General features: G+C 41.5%; 1 protein-coding gene across 1 annotated transcript in view; it reads left to right on the plus strand.

Moving 5' to 3' along the window:
- The first annotated feature begins 19,661 nt into the window (after positions 1-19,661).
- The window catches only part of LOC134398220 (protein eyes shut homolog), a 614,610-nt gene continuing 609,938 nt past the window's right edge, over positions 19,662-24,333 (plus strand). Inside the window, exons 1-2 of the mRNA XM_063125472.1 lie at positions 19,662-19,683; positions 20,474-20,596. Of these exons, the coding sequence (XP_062981542.1) occupies positions 19,662-19,683; positions 20,474-20,596 (145 nt within the window). The remainder of the gene's footprint in view (positions 19,684-20,473; positions 20,597-24,333) is intronic.

Consider the following 24,333-nt stretch of genomic DNA (forward strand, 5'->3'; position numbering starts at 1 on the left):
CTGCCAAATGACTGTAAATTGGTTGCAGGAGGCTACAATTTACAATAGAGAATGGTAGATGGCGTGGGGGTGCTTAAGCAGCCTGCCAGATTTATTTCTTTGATTTTTACATTTTAAAGTGTATTCGTTCTTGTCATGCAGAGAAGTAACACCAATCAAAATCTCATGCCTACTCACTCCTCCCTACAATGACCCCTCCCCTTAACAAATATTTCTGTTGATCAGCATCTACAACATATAGTTCAAGCACATATATAGGCTTACTCTTCCCCAAAAGAAAACAAATACTCAAGAGACAAAAGTTAAGTGGGAAAAAGGAAGGAAAGGGGAACAATAGGAGGAGGTGGCTGGCCACAGTGAACATGGAAGGTGACTTCTAAGTAATGACTTTGTATTTGTTTGCATTTATTGATGTAAGATTGAATCCAGATTTAGGCATTCTTAGATCCTCCTCCTGCGTTCACATGTGGCACGTGATGTCCAGGGAGGAAGGAGGACATCGCAACAGCTATTTTTTTAAGAAGACAGGAGCTGGAGCGCGCCTGCACTCCAGCAAAAAAGTAAGTTAAAAAAAGGCCCAACCCCACTCCCCACCCGCCCCTGACGGCCCTGGATCCCCCTTGTCCCAGCTTCTTCCCTCTGATGACCCCCGCTACTCACGGGGAGGAGAGAAGAAGCCGGGATGGGTGGCCACACCACCTGCGGTCCTCAGGATCTTCCCAGGACTGCGGGAAAAAACAAAAAAAGTATGGCAATATCCGGGGGAAATGGAGGGATCATCCCTCCCTACTCCCAGGATCCCCTGTGCATCATGTGGACGCACAGGGACAATCCCAGGACGATCCCTGGGATATCACCTTGTGTAGAAATGCCCTAAGAGATTTTCTACACAAGGGTTTTATTATGTGCTCATGATCCTTCATTCATGGTAGTTTATGGGTCCTTTACATGATGTCATCCTCCTCCAGAGCCTCTTCCATGCTCTGCAACCATTATTTCAAGGATTGTTGGGTTTTTTCCCTAATGAGGGAAGTCTTTTTTTCTAAATAGCATTATGGGATCCTCATGTATTTGTGCAATTCTGGTACACCACAGCCCCACCTAGTGGCTGTGTAATGGGAAATATAGAAAGGCCGAGAAAGAACCCGAGAAAAAGAAATTGTGTTAAGGAGCCAATCTTAATCTCTCAAAGAATCTGGAAGCAGAAGCCTGAGTAAAGGTGCAGATTAAAACCTCATGTAGAAAAGCCCTAAATTGTTCCATTGATTTCAATGGATCTACTCCAAGTATGGGTAAGCTTGAATCCAACCTGAAAGGAATTAATGCCTGCCATTCAAATGGATTTCCAGGATTGCTTTCGCCTGGAAATTTTCTCCCTGCTACCCATTTGCCCTCTCCCTGCTAGCCATTTTTGCCTTAGCTGAGGTTCTTGACACTTCATTGGATACTTTGTTGGGCAAAAAGGGCTGGGAAGAGGCAGTTGCAGGGCGAAAGCCATGAAGGGGGGGAAGCTTTAAGAACACCCACCTGACCTTACCAGTTTGCTGCAGTTCAACAACAAAATAGCGTCTGCAATCTGGTTCTGCCACCAAATATCTTGCTCAATTTATGTTTTAAATCTCAACTGCCATTTCCTCACCCCTGCAATTAACTCCATAAAGTTCTCTGTCCAAAGTGTTGTGTAAAGGATAATGTACTGTAAGAGTTCTTAAAAAAAAAAAAAAAAGGTTCACAGCCAGTCAAAGCGAGCCAAAGTTTTGAATCTATCCCCCATGATGCAGTTAATGTGCATATTCACGATTTAGACAAGGCAGTGAGCGGTGAAGTAGAATTTGCATATCCGACAGAGCTTTTATAGGTTGTTTTGGCCTACAGAGGACTGGCTGATTTTCAGAAGTAAACAATGTTGGAGACATGGGCAAATTGATTTCAAAGCTGAGTAATGCAAAGTAATACACATTGTAGGATTATCTCCCATCCCACAGGCCATGGTGGTTTGGTGACTTACTTTAAAAAAACCCACCACCACCACAACAACAACAACCCTGGAATATCAGATTGCAAAGAACAGCCTTGTTTCTTTGCTGTATCCTCTAAGGTCTATCTTGCTGTTTCTCATTATCACTGTTCTCCAAGGCTACAATCCTGCATACAGCCCTGCACATCGACAGTGATGTGATTTAAATAGCCTAGCTGTGTGCAGAATTGCAGGCCACAGGGGCATCAAGTAAAGTCCCTAGCCTAGTTCTGCTTCCTTATAGCCTAGATATATGTTTTGATAGCACTTAACATTTTCTGTTACTTCAGCACTTTACCTCTGAGCATCTTGGTTCAAGTCATCCAATAAATTGTATATAAAACTTAATAAGGCAAAGAAATGTTCTGCTCAAAATTTTCTCTCTCTCCCTTTTGCTTCATAGGAAATCATGATTTGCTGGGGTTTTGCTGTAACTAATTATCAAAACAAGGGTGTTTAGATTGGTTTGAACACATCTCTACAAAGCATAGTCCTAGTCTATATGTCCAAGATGAATGAGGGGGTGGAATCCTGTGGGAGAATGAACTGCACCACTTCAGATAGCAGGCAGCTGATGCCATTTTTGAATGCTCCACCATGTAAAAATAAAATAATCCAAAGAAGAAGAAGTTCATGCATAAAGATGTCCTTGTTGTAAGGGATGTACGGGAAATTTGTTTCAGTTTATTTTTGATTCAGATTTACCCGGTTTGCACCTTCTGGACCAAACACAGACTCAGCTGCCATCTGTGGTCTGTACAATTCCGAGCTTTCAATGTGATTCACAGTCCACCCCAATGTGTTTGCCAGCATGCATACATTTGAAAAAGGCATGCAATTAGGCTTGAATCAGTGGGTGAAGAATGCATACATTTCAAATGTTATGTCTATGTATTTCAGGGGTGCAGAACCTCAAATGCTGGGGGCAAAATCCAGCTTCCAAGGGTCCTAATTTGGCCCTCCGGTATTCCCCAGATGTCTATGACCTCCCCCACTCCCACAACCACCACTTGTTGAATGCTTTCCTGGATTTTTTTCCTCCATTCTGAAGGGTTGAAATGCCTCCCCTAAGTGTTTAGTTACAACTTTAAGCTAAAATGTGCTTTTGCCCCCCCCTCCACTTGTCTTTGGCTCCACTCACTTCCAAAATGTAGCTCTCAAGAGGTTCTCCAAAATAAAAAAATTGTCCTCGGGCTGAAAGGACTGCTGGATCCCTGATGTATTGCTTCAGCCAGTTTTAGCAATTAAACAGCAGCCACCCAAATCCACCAAAGTTGTGGTCAACCTGATCAGCTGTGCTCAAAACTTTGCAAGCCAAATGTAGGTATGAGGCAGTATCACTCAGTTCTATAGTATACTATGGTGCAATCGTGGCATGCAGCCTCATGGGCATTGTGATGATTTACCTTTAGTCTGTTAAGCTCCCAGAAGGCTATAAGACAGTGTTAGGAGAGGCAAGACGGAGTGGAGGCCTGCTCTTGATCAGAGCATGGCAGATGGCATTTCTCACTTCTGAGTACTCAGGCTCTAAGTATCTGTGCCACTTTGGTGTCCATGGAGTTCATTGAACATGAATGATTTAGATGGTAAGCCTGGTGAACAGAATGCCTACACTCCAACACAGAGTTCGAGGTCAACAATACAAAATTTAGATATACATTCTCTGAGCCAATCATATGGACGGCACTCAATAAATGTTAAAATGGCAATGAAACAGCCTACTTTTAAGGGGGGAAATATTACAAGGAAATTAAAACTATCAAATTAAGTTTGAAATATAATCTAACAGCAAACCAAAATTATTCTAGCAGAGTACTATATAAAATAACAAAGTTGTAAATGAACTCATTATAGCCAGACCCAAGCAAGTAGGGTGCATAAAGTGTCAGTTATAAATTCATGACCTTCATTTTATATTTAGGTTTTGTTTTTAATGTAGAAAATACGGTATTTACAAGCTGTAAGCAACCAGACCAACAGTGCAATCCTATCCATGTCTACACAGAAGTAAGTCCAACTTACGTAGCTCCATGAAGTTTGTTCCCAAGTAAGATGGTATAGGCTTGCACCCTGAATAGATTTATTCAAAGGTATCCCCTTCTTCAACACACAATACTCTTTAGCAATTTTCCAGGTCTTAAATTGGTTGATAATGTTGTCTCAGCTCCTTTTATCCCTCAAAGCCATTTTTTTCAGGTAAAAATGTATATATATAAAACTCATAACGTTTGTTTTCAATCCCATTCCCCCAGAAAATGCACAGCATGGTATAATTCATAAATTTAATTCACGGCACATTTTGGAAATGCAAACAGTTCTATAAAAGCAGTTAAAATAGCAATAGTCTAGGAACACAGGAATGATATGTGCTTGGTATTAGAGACCACGATGTTCTAATGGATCTCTCTAATACTGATTTATGCAACCATTTTATTGTTCAAGATAGTTGGTACCCCTGTTCCTTTGCATCCTCGCAGCTGCCCCATGAGACTAAAGCCAGATCTATACCAAGCAGGATATAGCACTAGGAAAGTGGTATGAAAGCGGTACATAGAGGCCCATGACACATTCCATATTCTGCTTTCATACGGCTTTCATAGCGTTATATCCTGCTTGGTGTAGATGTGTCATGGGCCCCAACAGTTGTCAGTGCACTTCAATACCACTATAAAGCAATAGTGTAGATCCTGCCAAATTGTTATCCCCTTCTTACAGATAAGGAACTCAAGCTGGAAGTTCTGAGATACAAGCCAATAGCTTGTCCTAAGCTAGGGAAGTAAATGCAGTTCTCATAAGTCTAAACTTCTACCCACTGGACCCTCTTTTACTCATTTGTATTCTATGTTACCATATGCATCATGCTTAATAAGGGCCTGAAAGGTTTAACATGTGTTTCATATTTACTTACTTCAGTCAACTAAGCAGTATATTGAATTTCTTTGCTGAAAAAAATATGCAAAGGTCTTAATACCAAAGCAAGAACTTCAATCCAATCATCCACACCAAGCAGTTTGAAAGTGGTTTAAAAATGGTATATGGAATGCGTCATGGCCCCCAACAGTTGTCATAAACTGTTCTAAAGCAGTAGTGTAGATCCTGTCTCAGTACTTTCTTCCTAATTTTTATTTTGTAGAATGTTGGGTAGGTGGGGTGTATATGTACTCAGCAGTGTGATGCAACAATGCTAATAATAGAAGCTTCAAGACAAAGGTAAGGCATATTTTGTAGAGCTATGCACAACGGGCCTCTCAAAGTTCTTCACTCTATTTGTGGGGAGAGAAACTGCGGGGACAATCTCACCACATTTCTCCAGGGAGAAGAGAAATTCTCAACAGTTTCCCACAGTTAGGGCTCATCATTGCCAGGGATTGTAGTACAGCTTCTTTCTTTTTTTTCCTAAAGGTTTGGGGTATTTTGTGCTGCAACCGTATCGATTGTTGGCAGGCTGGCTCTCATTTTGCATCCAGCACAATGCAGATATTGGGGGTGGGGGCAGTATTGTGTCCAGCTTCAGAGAAGAGGTGGAGCAAACGCAGAGCCTCTGACCTCTTCTCATTTTCTGAACGTTTTCTTCCCCTCATGAAAGAGGCTTCCATTGTTCTGCCTCATACTCAAGGTGCTGTAATTGCTGAGGAGGGTTCACCAGACTCACCCTGGCATAGGCCTTATGCCTTTTTGAAAACGAGTTAGGCATATGCTAGGATGGCCATGTGTCCTCTTTTACAGAGGACACTCTTCTATTCGAAGGGTTGCCAGAGACTCTCTTCTAATTTCAAGGCATGGCGTATCTTATTCAAAGGGCTGTCCTGTCCATGTCCAGGTTTAAAGGGGAAAGAAAGAAAGAAAGAAAGAAAGAAAGAAAGAAAGAAAGAAAGAGCTGGGCCTTGAAGTTCCTCACCAAGAGCAGACTGAACAGGTCACCTGGTCACAGTCTTGCACACTACAGCATGATGTACCGTGTTTCTATATAAATTTTAATTGTTATTTCTAAATTTATATATTTTCCAATGAATTAGCATCTGAAAAAAATTATGCAAATCTGTGCCTCTTTTGTCCTTGTTTTTGGAGATGCTTTTCTCTTTTTTTGGTGACTCATAAGTGGTGACCTAGACATATTCCAAGTAGAGTTCCTTTTCCCCCATATTCTCGAGCAATACAATCCTAAAGGAGTAGATATAAGTATTGTCCATCACGCAAAAGGGTGCCCTAGTGTACTCATCAAAATAACATTTTCAGTCTATCCCCAAATCCTACACTGGACCTGCCGCAGGACATGAATAGTTGTTGTTGTTGTTGTTTTATTAAAATATTTTAAAGCCACCCTTCATCCTTGTGGATACCAGGGAGGTGTGTGAATATAAATAAAAATAATATGTAATGCAATAAAATTTCCTTTCCACCACCACCCCCCACTTGCAGAAAAGCTGCCTTAGACTCTTCTGCAGAGCCAAGTTTTTGCTAGGTGGTTGTTTAGTTACTTCTAAGGATTCCCATCATCTGAATTTCTCCCCAAATTATGGAGAACTCCCTAAGTTCTACTGAAGGAAGTAGCATACTGCAATCAGGCCAATGCATATTTACTTAAAAGGGGAAAAAACATTGAGTTCAATGGGTCTTACTAGTCATTTTAATGTTGCAACTTTAATTTTGCAACTGCTAGAGCTGGTATGGAATTGATATGCAGAAGCCACAGATCATTAGAAAGGTGGACCATTAACTTGTAAATTTTTAGGTGGGATGAATATTTTTATTTTATCTCTTGGAGGGAAGAAGTGAAAGCAATAGATAGAAGTTCAGAATTTATATAGACTCTTTCTGATTCAGTTCTTACTTTTCTGCAAAGGGATTGGGAAGAATCACTACACATTAAACTATGCATGCATACCTCTATGGGTGCACAAGGAAATCAAGAAAGTAGGGCTATGGCCTTGCAGGAATACCTAGAATTCATGGCAAAGACTGTCAACAGCAAGCCATTTCTTACCATGGCAACTAATACTTTCATTCAGCCCTCTCTTCAACTCATCTTGCTACTACTATGTAGAGTGACCATATGTCTGGTTTTGCCTAGACATATCTGTACATTGGGGGGGACAAAACATCTCCGCGAGAAAATCCCAGTCCCCCCCCCCCCATTTTGTCTGGGCTGTTGCAAAAAACAAAACAAAAACCAAAAAACCCACACAGTTTAAGGCCCTCCTCCAGGTTTCCATCTGGGCCTCTCCTTTGTCGCTGTGACGTCGACCACCTCTGGATGGAAGCCTGGAGGGCCTTAAACTGCATGTTTTAGAAACATGGTTTAAGGCCCACCTATGCAGCCGCCCTCCCAGAGCCGCTGAAGTAGGGTGACCATATGAAAAGGAGGACAGGGCTCCTGTACCTTTAACAGTTGTATTGAAAAGGGAATTTCAGCAGGTGTCATTTGTATATATGGGGAACCTGGTGAAATTTCCTCTTCATCACAACAGTTAAAGGTGCAGGTGCCCTGCTCTCTTTTAAATCTGGTCACTCTAGTATAGCTCCTGCAGCTTTAACTGCTGTGATGAAGAGGAAATTTCACCAGGTTCTCTATATATACAAATGACACCTGCTTAAATTCCTTTTTCAATACAACTGTTAAAAATACAGGAGCCCTGTCCTCCTTTTCATATGGTCACCCTACGCTGAAGCCTAGAGTGACGCTGGGGCGGGGACTGGTGCAGGCATTCCTGGACTTCTGGGAACACATGCACCAGCCTCTGCCTCCCCCCAGTGCAGGAAAAGGATGAAATCAGACAGGGGGCAAAGGACATATTCTGTCCTCCAGCTCCCCAACCCAGCGTGATCTAGCCCTCTCCTCCTGGGCTAGTGCGATTGGTAGCAGAGGAGGAGGAAGAGGAGGAGGAGGAGGAGGAGCAGTAGCAGCAGCAACTAGGAGGTAAGACTGAGGGTGTGGTGTGTGTGTGTGTGTGTGTGTGTGTGTGTGTGTGTGTGAGAGAGAGAGAGAGAGAGAGAGAGAGAGAGAGAGGTGTGAATGGGGTGTTTGAGTGAATGGATTTGTGCATATGTTTTGGAGTGGGTGATCCTGAACATGTGTGTGTGTGAGAGAGTGTGTATTGATGTCTGAATGGGATGCCTGGTTGTTTGACTATGAATGAATGAATGTGCATGTTTGCAGTGGTTTTTTTTTTTTTTTTTTTGGTAGTTTTCTGTGAGTTAGGGGGGATGATTTAGAGGTGATATTCCTATTAAATAATGCATTTTAGACCCATAGACTTTCCTTTCCAATTTGTTTGATATGATTGGCATGATGTATATTTTGTAACAGTAACTGATAATTGTTCATCCTTCTAAAAAAACTTTTAAAAAATTAACAGGATTATCATCATCATCTATCTCTCTTTTCTTGCTTGTGGTGGTTTTTCTCGATGAACATGATGAGTTTTGCCAAGTCATGCTGTCTTTTACGGATTCAGAAATTTCTTGACTATTGAACATGTTTTAAGTATGACTGCTTTCTTGATGTTGGCCTGCATGTATTTTGGTAGGCCTAATTTCTGAAGGGTTTCTGTAGGGAAAAAAGATGTGATGCTGGTGACTAATGGAATAATTGTAACTTTTCCCTGTTTCCATAGTTCTTTAATATCCATTGCCAGTTGTGATATTTTTCTCTCTTGCCCTCTTCCTTTTCTGCAACATTTTTATCATTAGGTATTGCTAATAAGGTAGGTGTGTTTTTCTTGGTTGTTTTTTGATGTTATGTCTGGTTGAAGTTGAAACAAGCTAAGATGTGCTAGCCTTTAATCCATTTTGTTGCATGGCTAATATTTGCAGGGGAATAGTAGTTTCTGAATGCTATTTTCTGAATACTCTTTCTGAATGCTTGGTTGCTGGTTTGTTGCACTAGATTTTTCTGTACTTGTCAACTGCTTCATTTGTTCAGTGGTAGCAGTATGGTGAATGTGTGAGTATGGATATGAGAAAGGTGATGGGGAAAGAGTGTTAAATGTTAGGAAAGGTGAGGCTATGGTCATCCAGTAAAGGACTTGCAGTCAGAAAAGATATTTGAGGGAAGGGAAGACTGTATCACACAGAGTATAGCAAAAGCTTGACAGTACAGCAAAAGCTACAAAAGTAGGAATGAGGGAAGTTTATTTCAGATACATTGAATGTCTCACTTGTTCTTTATTCCAGTGATTTTAACATTAAGATGTTGTATAAAACAGGTTTGTCTTGTGTGCTGTGAAATCAGCCGTGACTAAGGCCATGTTTGGGTGATCACGCCCCCTTGTGTGCTGGGCATGTTGGTGGGTACGCACCTTTGGGGGCTGGACATGTTGGTGGGCACACCCCCTTGGGGGCGGCCATGTTGTCCTCCTTTTTGGTTTCCAAAATATGGTCACCCTACTACTATGGCATTCTCACTGTGTTTGAAAAAAGAAAGCAACTGACTGTTGGACTAGCTAAAAGAAGTGAGTCTTCCCCAAAAGTGACCCCCAAAGTCTTAAGATGTTGTTGTTGTTGTTGTTGTTATTATTTCTTACCCACCTCTCCCTCTGGATCGTGGCAGGGAACAACATAGAATGCAATTTTTTTTATAAAATACATAAAACTGATTAAAACATATAAAACTAATACATTATTAAAATAACAGCCAGACATCTTAAAATTCAACTGGGTAGGCCTGCCAGAAGAGATCATTCTTTAGCACTCTTGGTTATTTGTCCATCCCCTCAGTCCCATGTACTGATAATGTTCATTAAAGAATGTTTGGGTAAGCCCTAGACAAAGATGCTCCTGTAATTAACTAAAGAAACTGTGCATAGCCCAGATCTAGAACTAACTGACAAATTCTTCAAATTAAACTGGAATTGGAGAGGAATGCAAGGCAGAGTGAAGCAGAGGAAATATAAAGGAATGGAATAAGGGAAGTCCTCTCATCTCTAGTTGTTTCGTAAAGTGCCCAGTTTCCAATACAATTCTTATTTACTGCAGCACCACAAAGTTGTTGATCGTGGTTTTGAACACTGGCATCCTAAATGCTGGCTGATTCAGCATAGTGAGAAATATACTTGAAACTGTCTCAGATGTTATCTTTGTCCTCTAAAGCAGAAGGTATTACAACTATTTTGTTTTCCTATTTCTGTACAGCTGACTAAACCGTATCTGCTATTCCTTTTTAGTTAGGCTATGCCCCCGGCCTAGCAACAAAAGCCAGCTGTTCCTTACCCACCTACTGGCAATGATGTTTTTTTCTCTCTCTAATTATCATTGGTTTCAGGTCCTTGGGCTGGAAGCAAAAAATATCTGTTTGTTTGTTTTGTCCAAATAATAATTCAAAGAACCCAATATTAATTGAAGGTTGGGAATCACTCTTTGCTTGCAAATTCCAAGATGTGCTGAAATGATGCAGTGCATCTTTTTTTATATATATGGTGCTTTTTCAATGGAATGAAATTGCCAGTAGAAAAGAACAGCTTTATTGCATATTCTTTTAGTTGCATGGAATTTCATAGAAGATATGAAAGTAGCTTAGACAGGCTGCCCTGATGCAATGAGCTGGAGGATCTGTGGTAGGAGAATTGTGTGTCGTCTGGAATGTGGATTTTCATCAAAAGGTTTTATTAGCTTTCAGTCCTGTAGGCTCATATGCCCTGTTGCATCGCTCTCATATCTAATACATGGCAATATAAAAGAATATGATAAAAACAAAAAACCGTCGCTGCTGTTCATCAGTATCACGTTTACATCCAGTTATCTTGTGCATTAATTATTGCAAATGAATTATCACAACAACAACAACAACAACAACAACAACAACATAGTATTGCAAGGGCAATGTGGCAAATTAACCAATTTCAAGCAAGACAGTGGGATGTATGATCACCTTTTTCTGCCAGCATTTCATGGTGACCTTTGCAAAAAGTAGTTATGAATGTGATAGATTCCTATTGCTAAGGTTGAAATGGATAGTTAGCATTAGGCTTTGGGGGTTCAAAATTTGGAGGTGTAGCCCATTTTTAGAGCCTGTAATCCTGGATCAGATCATAAGGGACAATGAAATGATTGGACAATACTAAGAGGAACTGAACACCTTTGGGGTAAAGAGACATTGGAATAACCATTTATAATAGTTGAAGGGTATCAAGAGAAACAGTGCATCTTCAGTTATCTTCTGGACAGCCATAATTCAAATATACGGTATAATAACCACATCTCTGTTTCTACAGACACAGACTTAGACCATAATGAAACTCTAAACTACCAATTCTAGCTTCCCTTTGAATCAGGAGTAGTCTTCTACTGTTCTTTAATGGCAGCTAGCTGGTGCACACTATGTCCCTATATGTCCCTATTACCGGACCAGACCTTCTTCTTAAATGGCAATAGCTTTTAAGGCTTCAGTAAATCAGACTAATTGAACCCTTTTGCTTGAAATGCCAAAGTGTGCAAGGTAGAAACACTGATCTCTATGTGACTGCCAACAAACAGCACTAGCATAGATCCTTAGTGTATGCTGTCCACACACCAGTCCTTTCACTAGCGGGGTGAAGGGAAATAAATTGTGGCAAAAAGGATGTAATCAAAATGTCTCAAAGGGGTTAGGATTAATTCAAAAATGTATGTCAAGCCTTTAGAAAAGAAGTTGGTTGTGCTTATTAGAAGCTGTGGTTCTTTTCCTGGAAAATACATTTGAATGATTTGCTTACTGAGCCCTACAGCATTTAGGAAAAGCTTAGACACAGAGCAAACTACACATTCTACGCAAGTGCAAGTAAAACAAAACAAAAAAAGAAACCAACCAACAACAATGTATCCCACCACCACCACCAATGAAACACATTTCACAGGATCGATACTACTGGTTTAAAACAGTTTATAACAGTAGTGACAACTGTTGGGGATCAGGACATACTCCATATACCATTTTCAAACCATTTTCAAAGTGTCACATCCTGCTTGGTGTAGATCTGGCCTGGGCATGTGTCCCTAAATACATCTGCTGACTTCTCTATGGGCCTGTTCAGAACACATCATAAACCCTGCTGCTTAAGGCTTTTGATTAAGCGTCTTGTGCGATGCATTTTGCTAAATCCTGCTCACCCACTAACCACAGTCGGACAGTCTGCAGCAGGGTTAGTGGCTCTAACCATGGCTTAAAGTGTTACCCTCCTTCAATTTTCTCCTTCTGTGAAGCTAAAGCAATCTACCGTGCAGCCTCACTGCAGCATCATTTCTTACCTATACCTACTGTATCTGGGGTGGAAATTTAAGTTAGCTGTTGAATTGGTATTTTTTAATTCTTTTTTTAAAGTCATCTTCTGAGGCAGTTCCGATCTCATCTCTCTTGCTTTTCTCTCATATCTTACAAGGTCACTCTGCTACCATGACTAAATGATCTGAAGTTACTCATACTGTACTCCTTTGTTTTTGGCAAATGTGATTGTTTCTGGATCAGATCCTCTGCGCAAACAATAGCTTGATCTCCAGCAGAGGGTCAAAAGATCCTCCCTAGTCATTTATGTCAAGATGGACTTGTGAAGGACAGGGGTGCAAACCTCTGAATTGTTGCTATGGGATTTTGATATCTGCCTTCCATGTATGCTCTATTGTGTTCAAAATCTGCTGTGCCAGGCTCGGGTGGGAGGAGGAGAGCTGGTGGCATTTGGCCAAGGTTGTTTCTGCCTAGAGCCTGTACAACTCCCACCACCGCACCTGGAGGTTATCAGGGCAGTTGGGAAGTTAACTCGTTTCAGCTGTGGGAAAAGAAGGTGGGCCCCATCCCTAGGGGGAGGGGTAGTTAGAAGCCCGGGAAGGGCACAGGTTGGTTAACAAGGGTCATGGGGCTTGGGGGCTAAAGAAGAGATAAAAAGCCCCATGAAGAAGAAGACCCTCCATCTTCCTTGATGGCGCGTGCATATGTCAAGTGGGAAGATCAGGTCCGAGGCAACCAGGAGGGGGTTGCTTCGAGTTAGAGAGGTTTTTTATGTTTTAAAGTGTGTGGGTATCTTGGAGAGGGCCAGCCGCCGTTGCGGCTGGATGTGGGGACATTTAACTATTTATTGGGGTAATGGCTAGTTGCTAGAACTTTTCCTCACCTTTCTACCTCACTCTCTTTTCCCAATTCCCCTTCCCTTCTCCCCTTTCCCTTTTAAAGGCTTTTTAGCGACCAAGGCCCTACGTGTTAGTTTTTAGTGTTGGCTGTAAATTTGCTTTGGTCCTAAATGTGTGTCTGTGTGTTATTCCCTGAACATCTGGCTTGTCCCGGTTGTGGACAGGGCTAGGGAGGTGGGTTGCCTGGGAGTTCAGGACGTTTAGTGCAGGAGCCTACCTTGCAGGGCTGTAAGATGGACCCTGACATCCTCTACAGGGCTTATCCCCACAACATAAGGCCTGTTCAGATGACACTTCAGGCTCTTTTCATCCTATTCAACAGTTACCTCTGTTCCTTTCAGAAAAAAAGCTATTTTCACTTCATACATTTACACAATTCTGAATGTGCGCATTTGCATTGAATTGAAGTAGCGATCTACCGTGGGATCAGGATGAGGGGAGGCTATCATTGCGAGCAGGGTGAAGTGGCAGAAAAGGAGAAAAAGCATTGGAGCATGAATTCCTTGACTGGGGTTTATTTGCACTGGTGGGGTACTCTCATGGGGTGTGTGTGTCAAGTCTCTACCCTACCTTCAAGTAGGGTACAGACTTGACAGAAGACTCACTCATCCTTTGAGGAGCACCTGCCAGGTTGATGACGTGTAGTTCTACTCTACCCCTCCCCCCAACCCAGAAGTATGTTTATTTCAAGTGCTGAAAAGCCAAGTTTTAGGGTAGGGTATATCCATCATCATGTAACACAGATGGTCCAAAGCCGATTTCCTAATACTGCAGATAATACCATGACACACTTTCTTTCTGTGGTTGTGAAGATGGTCTCCCAGAGTTGCACAGAATTGTGTTTAATCTTAAAATTTGAAGTTGCATTCTTGTTGCTATTGACAATCAATGGGAGGCATTTATCAATGCGGTCCAAGTGTTCTCGTTTTGAGAGTTTTGTGGATGTTTCAGAATACCCACTTGGGAATTTTTCATACACTCCAGTTGTATTGAAAGGGTTCCTCAGAGATTTCCCAAAATGCAAACAGCAGTTGAACCCTTCCTACCCACTAATTCTTAAGGGACTCGGATGTTTAACTGTTACTTGTGCCAAAGAAACTACAAGGTTTTTGCTGTGCCTGTGAAAGCTTTATTTTCTGAGCTTTAAAGACAGTCAGTAAAAAGAAAAGAAAAGAAACTTGGATGAATGAATGTCAAATTCTTGTGGTTCTGACAAAAGCCTTTACTGTGAGTGAGGCTCTAGTGAAATAGACTCAGATGTATATGCCATTCGGGATATGAGGAATGGTGTTTTGAAATTCCCACAAGGCCTTGTGAGGTTCTCTCAAGAGGGTTCAATGTCAATTTCTGTCTAGCAGGAATTTCTTCTCTTCATAGGTTGTCAGATTCCTGCATTCTGGCTTACGTTGGTCATCTGGCCTCATTTTCTTCCATTCTATAACAGCTCCTCCGCATCTCTATTTAGACCGTATTGTTAATAAAATCCTTTAAATTTGCAAAGAGTTTTTGTGATCTTGATGGTCTTTACCCTTCACACCAAACATGTGAGGTAAGCCACTGTTGTGGAAGAGCATTTACACAATTCCTTTACTGCTTGCTGCATTTTTCTTTTAGAACCCAAAGAATTGTATTCTGGATCAGGCCAGAATTTCGTGTAGTTCAATGCTGACTAGACATGTGCCCTTGAGTACTACTAAAAAAAACTTCTGGATTGTTGAGATGTGTGAACTAAGGGCATGTCTAGACTGTGCCTTATCCTGGGGATCGCCCAGGATCCTCCCTGTGCATCCACATGACGCACAGGGGATCCCGGGGGCAGGGAGGGAAGATCCCTCCATTTCCCTGGGATAACCAGGATCGTCCTGAGACCAGGGGAGGTGTGGGCAGCAGTCCCGGTTTCATCCCGGCTCCTCACAAGTAAACGCGAGGAGCCAGGAACCAGGCATGAGGCACAGAGCTCTTCAGGCACTCTGTGCCCATCGGGGGTGGGAGGGGGAGCATGATCGGGTTTTTTTTTTAAAAAAAAAAAAACCCACACACCTTACTTTTGCATTGGAGGTCTTGTCCACTCATCTTCTGTAAAAAAAATAAAATTAAAAAATGGCGGCTGTGACATCCCTCATTCCTCCCGGGATGTTGCACATGCTGTCTGTCCAAAGGGGAGGATCTCAGTAGCAGAATACCGCGAGATCCTCCTCCCTCCCTCCCGGAACACCAGGAGGTGTAGACATGCCCTATGTCTCTAACATGACAGTTCTAGGCTACTAATCATCATAGGGTTGTGTCCTATACTGCCACTGTGCTCCTGCTGATTCCATTGCACCAGTGATGATACCCACCACTATTGCAATGAGGAGTTGGGGCCTCATGAAAGAAATCCTTGTGCAAGCTCCTCTGACTTGCCCAGTTCTGAAGATTAGCATTTCAGCTTATTTTGAGTACCTTTATTTATTTATCAGGTAGATGCCCTTGGGATGGTCTACAATCATAAAATCACATTGTATGATGACTGTAGCTTGAGAACTGGCATGTCTGCTTATAGAAAATGTTCCAGTCCTGGAAAACAACCATCACTATACTTAATTCATTTGATGTCACTTACATTGTTCCAGTTTTAATTAAATGGTTTCTGCACTGCTCTTAAAGAAAGATAGCTATCACAGGGATTAGCAGATATGTCACATATGATTCAATGGGCTTCCTCTTTTTCCTGCCTCCATGACAGTTCCGTTCAGATGTTTTGGGCATTTTTAAATGGGAAAAATTGTACATATGTCATATATATTGTAATACTTTCTCTTCACTTATATCATTCAGTATGATCTACCATAATTGCATAGTTTCAGGCTGCCATACTATTGTACAGACTCAAACCGGGGGGGGGGGGGGGAGTAGGTGTGATGGAGCTCAAAGTACATGTGGGTCAGCATTCATTTCTGGCTGTTGTGGATTGGGGGATTCCATACACAAAATCTAACCTCTCCCATCCCTAATTTGAATATTGTTGTGAATTTTAGTTAAAGCACACATTGTCTCTCTGTCTGTCTGTCTGTCTGTCTGTCTCTGTTTCTCTCTCTCTCTCTCTCTGTCTCTCTCTCTCACACACACACACTTCTACAGAAAAGTTCTTTTAAAAAAAGGTTCATTAAGAATTAATGGTGCTGGGCACCTCTGATAGGCTCTGCTAGCAAACTGATCAGAACTTTACACTTTCGGTATAAATCCTATTGTCTGTGTTGTTTTTGTTGTTTAAAAATAAAGCAAAGCACAGAAATGTCATTCAAGAGCTAGTATAAAATCAGTATTATTGCTTGTGCTCACAGAATTGTAATGGACACTTATTTCCAGAGCTTTCACATTCTTGTTCTGCTGGCATCAACAATTCCTTCTTCAAACAATTGCCCTGGAAATAAGATTCTTTACAGAAGTTGAAACACTAATCAACTGCACTGCCAACAGCAGTGACAGCATCCAGATTTTTTGGAATTCAGGGAATTACATGCCTTTTGCATCTATTTGGTTTTTTAAAAAAAACCCTTGATGTGGCGAAGTACCTAAATATATTATATTAGATTTGAAAATATTTAAATCTACAATTGCACGCCAGTTTAAAAAAAGTTAATTAAGATTTGAGGAAAATGCATAATTTAAACCTTCATGAGGCTATGCTGCACTTGTCAAGAATAACACATCATTTTTCAGAAACTATAAAAGAAGCTGCTTGTTTCTTTCTCTACAGTCTCTTGTTCTTCTAGTCCTTTACATTTCTGTTGAGGATTCTTGATTTAAATTGGGCAGCATTGTCACTCCTGTTTTGCACAAGATACCTTTTCCACCTAAGCAAAACAAAACTGTTGCTAGCAAATAAAAAGGTTGAACATTATCATCCAGCAAAGGCATCAAGCTCAAAGCTGCAGGGGAAAGAAAAATGAGATGACCCCACCCCCAATTGTTCTAAAATAATAATGACAATATTTGCATTTGGGATGCTATTGCTGATAAATCCAATATGTCCATCTGAGGGACAGAAAGATATTGCTTCTCACCAGATAAAGCTCAACATGAAGAACCTTCCAAGCAGCACTCAAGAACATCTCAAGATGTTATTGTTATTGTATTTGCACGATATCATGCCATCAATAAGCAGCTGCATTGATTTTTTAAAGTATGTAGGAATTTAGTTGGATGTGGCCCATCTGATAATCAACCTGATCCCCGATCCACTTCAGATTCAGAATTCGGATCCAAAACAGTGCACAGCCCTACTATAAACATCTTATTTAGAGACAGCCTCAGTAAGGTGGGGTAGATTTCTGGGACAAGGGATGCTATTTACATTAAGGTTCAAAGGTCAGCTTTTTGATATATTCAAGATCAGTTTGTGAAAAAAGCTGTGCATTAGCATAACATTGGATCTCATGTATTTAAAAAGTCAGAACCGATGCTCTGCTAATACACAGTAAACAGAATATCTGTGCTCTTCTGACTAATTGCATTGGTTCTGAAATATGATCATGGTTTCTCCCAGGCCAGGTAAATAAAGCATGGGTTCTGAAACATGGGGTGGCTGACTGACTCATAGAATCATAGAATAGCAGAGTTGGAAGGGGCCTACAAGGCCATCGAGTCCAACCCCCTGCTCAATGCAGGAATCCACCCTAAAGCATCCCTGACAGATGCTTGTCCAGCTGCCTCTTGAATGCCTCTAGTGTGGGAGAGCCCACAACCTCCCTCTTTATCTTCTGACCTTTTCACTCTCTTAGCATCCTGTTTGAAGCTTATACTCTCCTGTGCCTCTCACCTATCTCCATTCCTCCTTCCTAGGGAGGGGCAAATCAGCAAGACCAGAGTTTGCCAAAGTGCTCCAAATTCCATCTCAGAACTCATTCCTACACAACCTCCCTAGGTAACTGATTCCATTGTCGTACTACTCTAACAGTCAGGAAGTTTTTCCTGATGTCCAGCTGGAATCTGGCTTCCTTTAACTTGAGCCCGTTATTCCGTGTCCTACACTCTGGGAGGATCGAGAAGAGATCCTGGCCCTCCTCTGTGTGACAACCTTTTAAGTATTTGAAGAGTGCTATCATGTCTCCCCTCAATCTTCTCTTCTCCAGGCTAAACATGCCCTGTTCTTTCAGTCTCTCTTCATAGGGCTTTGTTTCCAGACACCTGATCATCCTGGTCGCCCTCCTCTGAACACGCTCCAGCTTGTCTGCGTCCTTCTTGAATTGTGGAGCCCAGAACTGGACGCAATACTCTAGATGAGGCCTAACCAGGGCCAAATAGAGAGGAACCAGTACCTCACGTGATTTGGAAGCTATACTTCTATTAATGCAGCCCAAAATAGCATTTGCCTTTCTTGCAGCCATATCGCACTGTTGGCTCATATTCAACTTGTAGTCTACAACAATTCCAAGATCCTTCTCATTTGTAGTATTGCTGAGCCAAGTATCCCCATCTTGTAACTGTGCATTTGGTTTCTATTTCCTAAATGTAGAACTTGGCATTTATCCCTATTAAATTTCATCCTGTTGTTTTCAGCCCAGCACTCCAGCCTATCAAGATCACTTTGAAGTTTGTTTCTGTCTTCCAGGGTATTAGCTATCCCACCCAATTTTGTGTCATCCTTCCCTCCTTAAATAGCAGATCTCAAGTATGGGCAGGGTAGGAGGATAAATGTGGCCAAAATGAGAGCAGAAGGCACCCACAAAAAAATGAGGAGAGATGGAGCAAGTAACTGCTGTCTCCCATCAAAACCAGCTGCCCTGAGGGAACCTGGGTAAAAGAGCCCTCTCTCCTCTCTTTACTGGGATATTTGTTTGCGAGTCTTAAGCTTCACTTAAGGTGTGCGTGAGAATGTCTTCCAGTTTTGTATATAATCTGTTTAGGGGATATTTTATTTACCTCTGCGTGCAGATCAGTACCACCCAAAAAGTCAGGAGCTTGATTAAAGATTATTAGAAATGCAAAGATTAACTTCTCCATATCTGTGGACTTGTGAAGTGATGGGAAATTCTATTTATCTCCTTCTCTGAGAAACAAGGGGAGACAGGAAGAAAAAGGGGACTGCTCTTTTGAGTAGAAAGGATGAAAGGAGTCCTCTTCCCTTCTCTCCCTCTCTGTGTGTTCTATGAATATGAGTTGCTATTTTTATCCCTTTTCTCTCAGGATTTAGTGATCAAACTAAAACAAAACAAAGCTTGATCGCTCATGGATGTTGGAAAATAGATATTTAAGTGCCAGACAGTAAGGGAAGAAAGAAGGCGATGAGCTCTACTTTCTTTCCTGATGTGAGGAAAGGATGGGAGTGACCAGATACAAAATAGGGCAGGGCTCTTGCAGCTTTAACTGTTGTGATGAAGAGGGATTTTCACCAGGTGCTGCATGCACACAAATGACAGCTGCTGAAATTCCCTTTTCTAGTCAACTGTTAAAGATACAAGAGCCCTGCCCTCCTTTCCATATGATCACCCTATCTATGGTTGTTGTCCTGAGGCAAGGTCTGAAATTTGCAAGTATTAACTTCAGCAATTAAGGCAATCAGAGTACAATGGCTGGCCAGAAAAGTTTATGTAAGAAATCTGCAACTCCACTTGTATACTATGGAACCCGCTTTTCTGCTCTTCCCTAAGGCTGAAAAATCCTAGTCTCCTTCCAGATACAGGCCCTGTCTCCTAATACAGCAGAATTTGTGGGTGCTTTGTAACAAAGCCTTTCCACACATAGTACAGGGCATCACTGATCTGTGACAGTGTGTGACAGCTGACCAAAGTAACTATGTCAGTGATGAGGTGATTGCTTTGCTGATGTATACCTCCTACTAATGGGGGACTTTTCTAAGCCTGGACTATAATCTTTGAAGCAGGCCCACTTCCCATCTGGACTGTAGATGTACTTCACGAAAAGTGTGACTCCCCCTTTCTCTCATAACTTTAGGTAGCATCCTCTGATAACAGATGTCAAGAATATTTAGTCAATAAGAAAAAGAAGCCATGAGAATGTTGAGAGTAGGGCTGTGTACAGACCACCCAATTCGCTTCAGACCCCAATTTGAACCTTCCAAATCGAGCCCAATTTGCTTCGGGTTGATTCGGACCTCCCCTGATTTGCTTTGGATCTGTTTAAGGGAGGTCTGAATCACCCTGATTTGCTTTGCTTCAGGATTCAGATCTGAAGCAGTGCACAGCCCTAGTTGAGAGTGATTTTTTTATTTATTGTTGTGAAAACGTTTGAACAACTAAATACTAGGAAAACTGATATTGGTAGTGGTTTTCTCTTCACTTTACCTTACTCAACAGTAATACTTCTTTCTTACAAGATTTTGCTACAGATTTCTCTGTGTTTCCCCTCTGTGTTGAACAGGTTTCACTGGGGGATTCTGTGAAACAGATATTGGCAGCTGCCTCTCACAGCCTTGTGGAGCTCTCAGTCTTTGTAAGGATGAATTCGATGGTTATCATTGTTTCTGTGCACCTGGTTTTATAGGTAGGTTTGAATCTAAATTTATTTTAAATACATTCCTCAGACTAAAAAAATATGTCTTCATTAATGTAATCTTTCTGGTATATAAGGCCCAGTTCTAATGGTTATGTCTCCCATATGATCATTCATGGGACCCCACATGGCTTCTATTGCATTTGTGACACAGCAGAAAACACACAGAGGCACTGATTATATGAACTAGGACTTCCACATGGGGCCAAAATAGACAGTCCCTGCAATTTGTATAAGCAAGGCACTTTGGGGCTTACTAAGGCATTATACAATGGGACCACTCCACTCCTACTGACTCTGTTGTACTCAAGAGACCTATCACTTGCTCAATGAGACTTTGGCACTTCTAAAAATAGCCGCAGAAACATATCTGGTTTGGGACAGATCAACAGATTTCTTTTCTGCGAGCTCCACTGACCTACCCCATTCCAGAAATGAGTGTTTCTGCTTGTCTCAGGTTATTTTTTTAAAACCCAAAGCCCTACTGTGTGAACAGTAGTTCCCATAAGCACACTGGCACGATAGGATACTACCTAGACTGTTTGAACTGGACCTATGATGGCCAGGTGTTCTCTTTTTAAAAAGCCAGTTTTCTATTTGAAGGGCTGACAAAGGATCGTCCTTTATTTGAATGTTACAGAGGTGGACTTCTTTTTCCTCCAGTTCCAAACCACATCCTACTGTCATGAAAGAATGGCCAACTTATATCATTTCTTTTAAAACTGACTGTGAGGATTCTCTTTGAACTGTTATTCATCTATGTACTGCTTAAGTAGGACCATAGCAGGAAACAGCTCAAACCCTCAGTAGTTAATCACAGTTTCTCTGGGTCCAGATATTAAGATGGGGAAGTTAGCAAAATCTGCAGTGGAATTCTCACTCTTCTTTCTCCATCACTCTGCCTACAGAATTTTCTGGTCACAATTCCCTTGTAGCTGAAAACACATAATACCCACTCCTTTCTCTGTGCCAGTTTTGTCCTGTCAATCAGAAGTCAGGTTAGACCATCAGATGATCTTGTTCCCTTGTCCACTGGAGTTTTTCTTTAACTGTCTATCTTTGCCTCACTATTGACTGATTGATTTATTGCATTTTATGTATGTATGTATGTGTGTATTAAAACATTTATATCCCACCCTATATCGCAAGGATTTCAAGGCAGCATACAGATAAAATCATACATATAAAACAGAACAATAAATATACAATTCTAAAACAAATTGAACCATTAATATGTTAAAAACAGTATGAAATTTTAAAACAGTAAAATCCAATCAAAACAAGACTGTGCAAGGTGGTAGATTTAGCCATCCAAGGCTTTGTTAAAAAGCCATGTCTTAACCTGGTGCCAAAATGAAGTCAGTGCTAGTCAGGCCTCCAGGGGGAGGGCATTCCACAGCTGTTGTGCCAGAACATAAAAAGCCCTCTCCCATGTCCCACCATAGTGGATATCTCACGTTGGTGGGGCACGGAGAAGGGCTCCTCCCACAGATCTCATGTCTTGGGCCAGCAGATATAGGGAGAAGCACTCCCTCAAGTATTGAAGCCCAAGCCATTTAGATCTTTAAACGTCATTACCAACTCCTTGAATTCCAACGGAAAGGCGTTGGAGCCAGTGCAATTCCTTTAAGACTGGTGTTATATGGTCTCTATGAGATGTTCCAGTCAGCAGTCTAGTTGCTGCATTTTGCACTAGCTGCAACTTCCGAGTCATCTTCAAGGGCAGCCCCACGTAGAGTGCATTGCAGTAGTCTATGGGGTGTTACTAGTGCATGTATTACTGTGGCTAGGGCAGGATCTACACTACTGCTTATAATGGTTTATAAGGGTTATGACAACTGTTCAGGCCCAGGACACATTACATATACAGTTTTCATACTGTTTTAAAAGTGTTATATCCTGCTTGGTGTAGATCGGCCCTAGTAGGTTATCCCTGTCCAAAAAAAGGCTGTAGCTGGCAGATCAGCCAAAGCTGACCCCAAGAACTCTGGGCCACGGAGTCCACCTGGGCCTCCAAAGATGGATCTAGGAGTACTCCCAAGCTGCACACCTGCTCCTTCAGAGGGAGTGCAACCCCATCCAGAACAGATCGCTTACCCAATTCCCAGACTCAGGAACCACCAACCAACAGAGCTTCTGTCATATCAGGATTCAGCTTCAGTTTATTAGCCCTCATCCAGCCCATTACAGCCTCTAGGCACTGATCCAGCACTTTCACTGTCCCAGCTGACTCCGACGACAAGGAGAAATAGAGCTGAGTATCATCAGCATACTGATTTATATCCCACCTTTTTTACTCCAAGGAACCCAAGGCAACATACAACCCTGTGAGGAAGGTTGGGCTGAGTCTATGACTGGCTGTCACCCAGTGGGTTTCCATGGCTGAATGGGAACTAGAACCCCAGATCTCCTGACTCCCGGTCCAACACTTTAGCCACTACACCACACTGGCTCTATTATTAATTAGCATTAACTGTAAAGTATTCCTGTGAAAACGAACATTCTTCCTAGATGCAGATCAATGGAAGCAAAACTATCTGTGCCATTTTAAAAGGACCTTGCTTTTAGATAGTAATCCAGGTTGGAATTTCAGAAGCTGAAGAATTTGTCCTTTTGTAGCAAATAATTTTGTAGCAAAGAATTGTAGCCTGTTGTTTGCTGTGGAGCCATTGATCACCACTTCTTAATAAAATCATAACACAACCAAAAAGTGTATAATAAATGTAGATGACCAAGATGTCTTGTTTCTTATCTCTCTCTTGGTTTTCTTGGCACAGTCATGTAAGTCAATACAAATTTATTTTTTAAAAAAAATTAAGGGAATTGTCAGTAATTTATATTATAATATTTTGGTTTTGTATGCCATATTTCCACAGAAAATTATTCCTTTGGAACGAAATGGAAAGTGTAATTTACTCTAAAATGAATACTACCTGAAAACCTAAACATTGTTACTAGACAGAGAGAAAGTCTCACTGAACACAGCAGGACTTACTCCTGAGTAAATATGTCTAGGATTGCACTGTTAGTCTTACATCTCATTAATATCAGTGGGAGAGTTAAGCACATACGTAATGCTTTCCCACTGAAATCAGTTCCTGCTTAAATTTGTTTTGACTTCAGTTGAATCATTTCATATAGCTGCAGAATAGTAAAAATAATAAAAATCCACCATGAGCTGGTTTTAAAAGATACATTCAGAATGCTAATGGGTCATTGACTCATTTTATAATTGACCAATTTCTTTCTTTAGAAGATTATTTGCAGAGAGTTCTTATATATTTTTTATATTCTACAGCAGCTTTCCCCAACCTCATGTTTTCCAGATCTTTTGGACTTCAATTCCCATTAACCCCAGCCAGTATGACCAACAGCTAGGAATACTGGGAGCTGTAGTCCAAAATATCTGGAGGGAAACAGGTTGGAGAAGGATGTTCCAGATCATTAGTCTCATTTCTAAATATCTCTAATGGGTCTGAGGCCTTAGCTAGACCTAAGGTTTATCCCGGGATCATCCCAGGGTCATCCCTGTTCATGTAAATGACACACAAGATATCCCGGGAGCAGGCAGGGATGTCCCCGGGACAATCCCAGGATAAACCTTAGGTCTAGCTAAGGCCTGAGTTTACTGTTGAATGGAAATTCTGGAAAAAAATGTTTTCTTGGCTCAGTTAATCACAACTGCCTCAAGGAACAGATATGACATCCCTCTGCATTGTTAAGGAGAA

This window comes from Elgaria multicarinata, chromosome 4, assembly GCF_023053635.1.
Source record: "Elgaria multicarinata webbii isolate HBS135686 ecotype San Diego chromosome 4, rElgMul1.1.pri, whole genome shotgun sequence".
Classification (NCBI taxonomy): domain Eukaryota; kingdom Metazoa; phylum Chordata; class Lepidosauria; order Squamata; family Anguidae; genus Elgaria; species Elgaria multicarinata.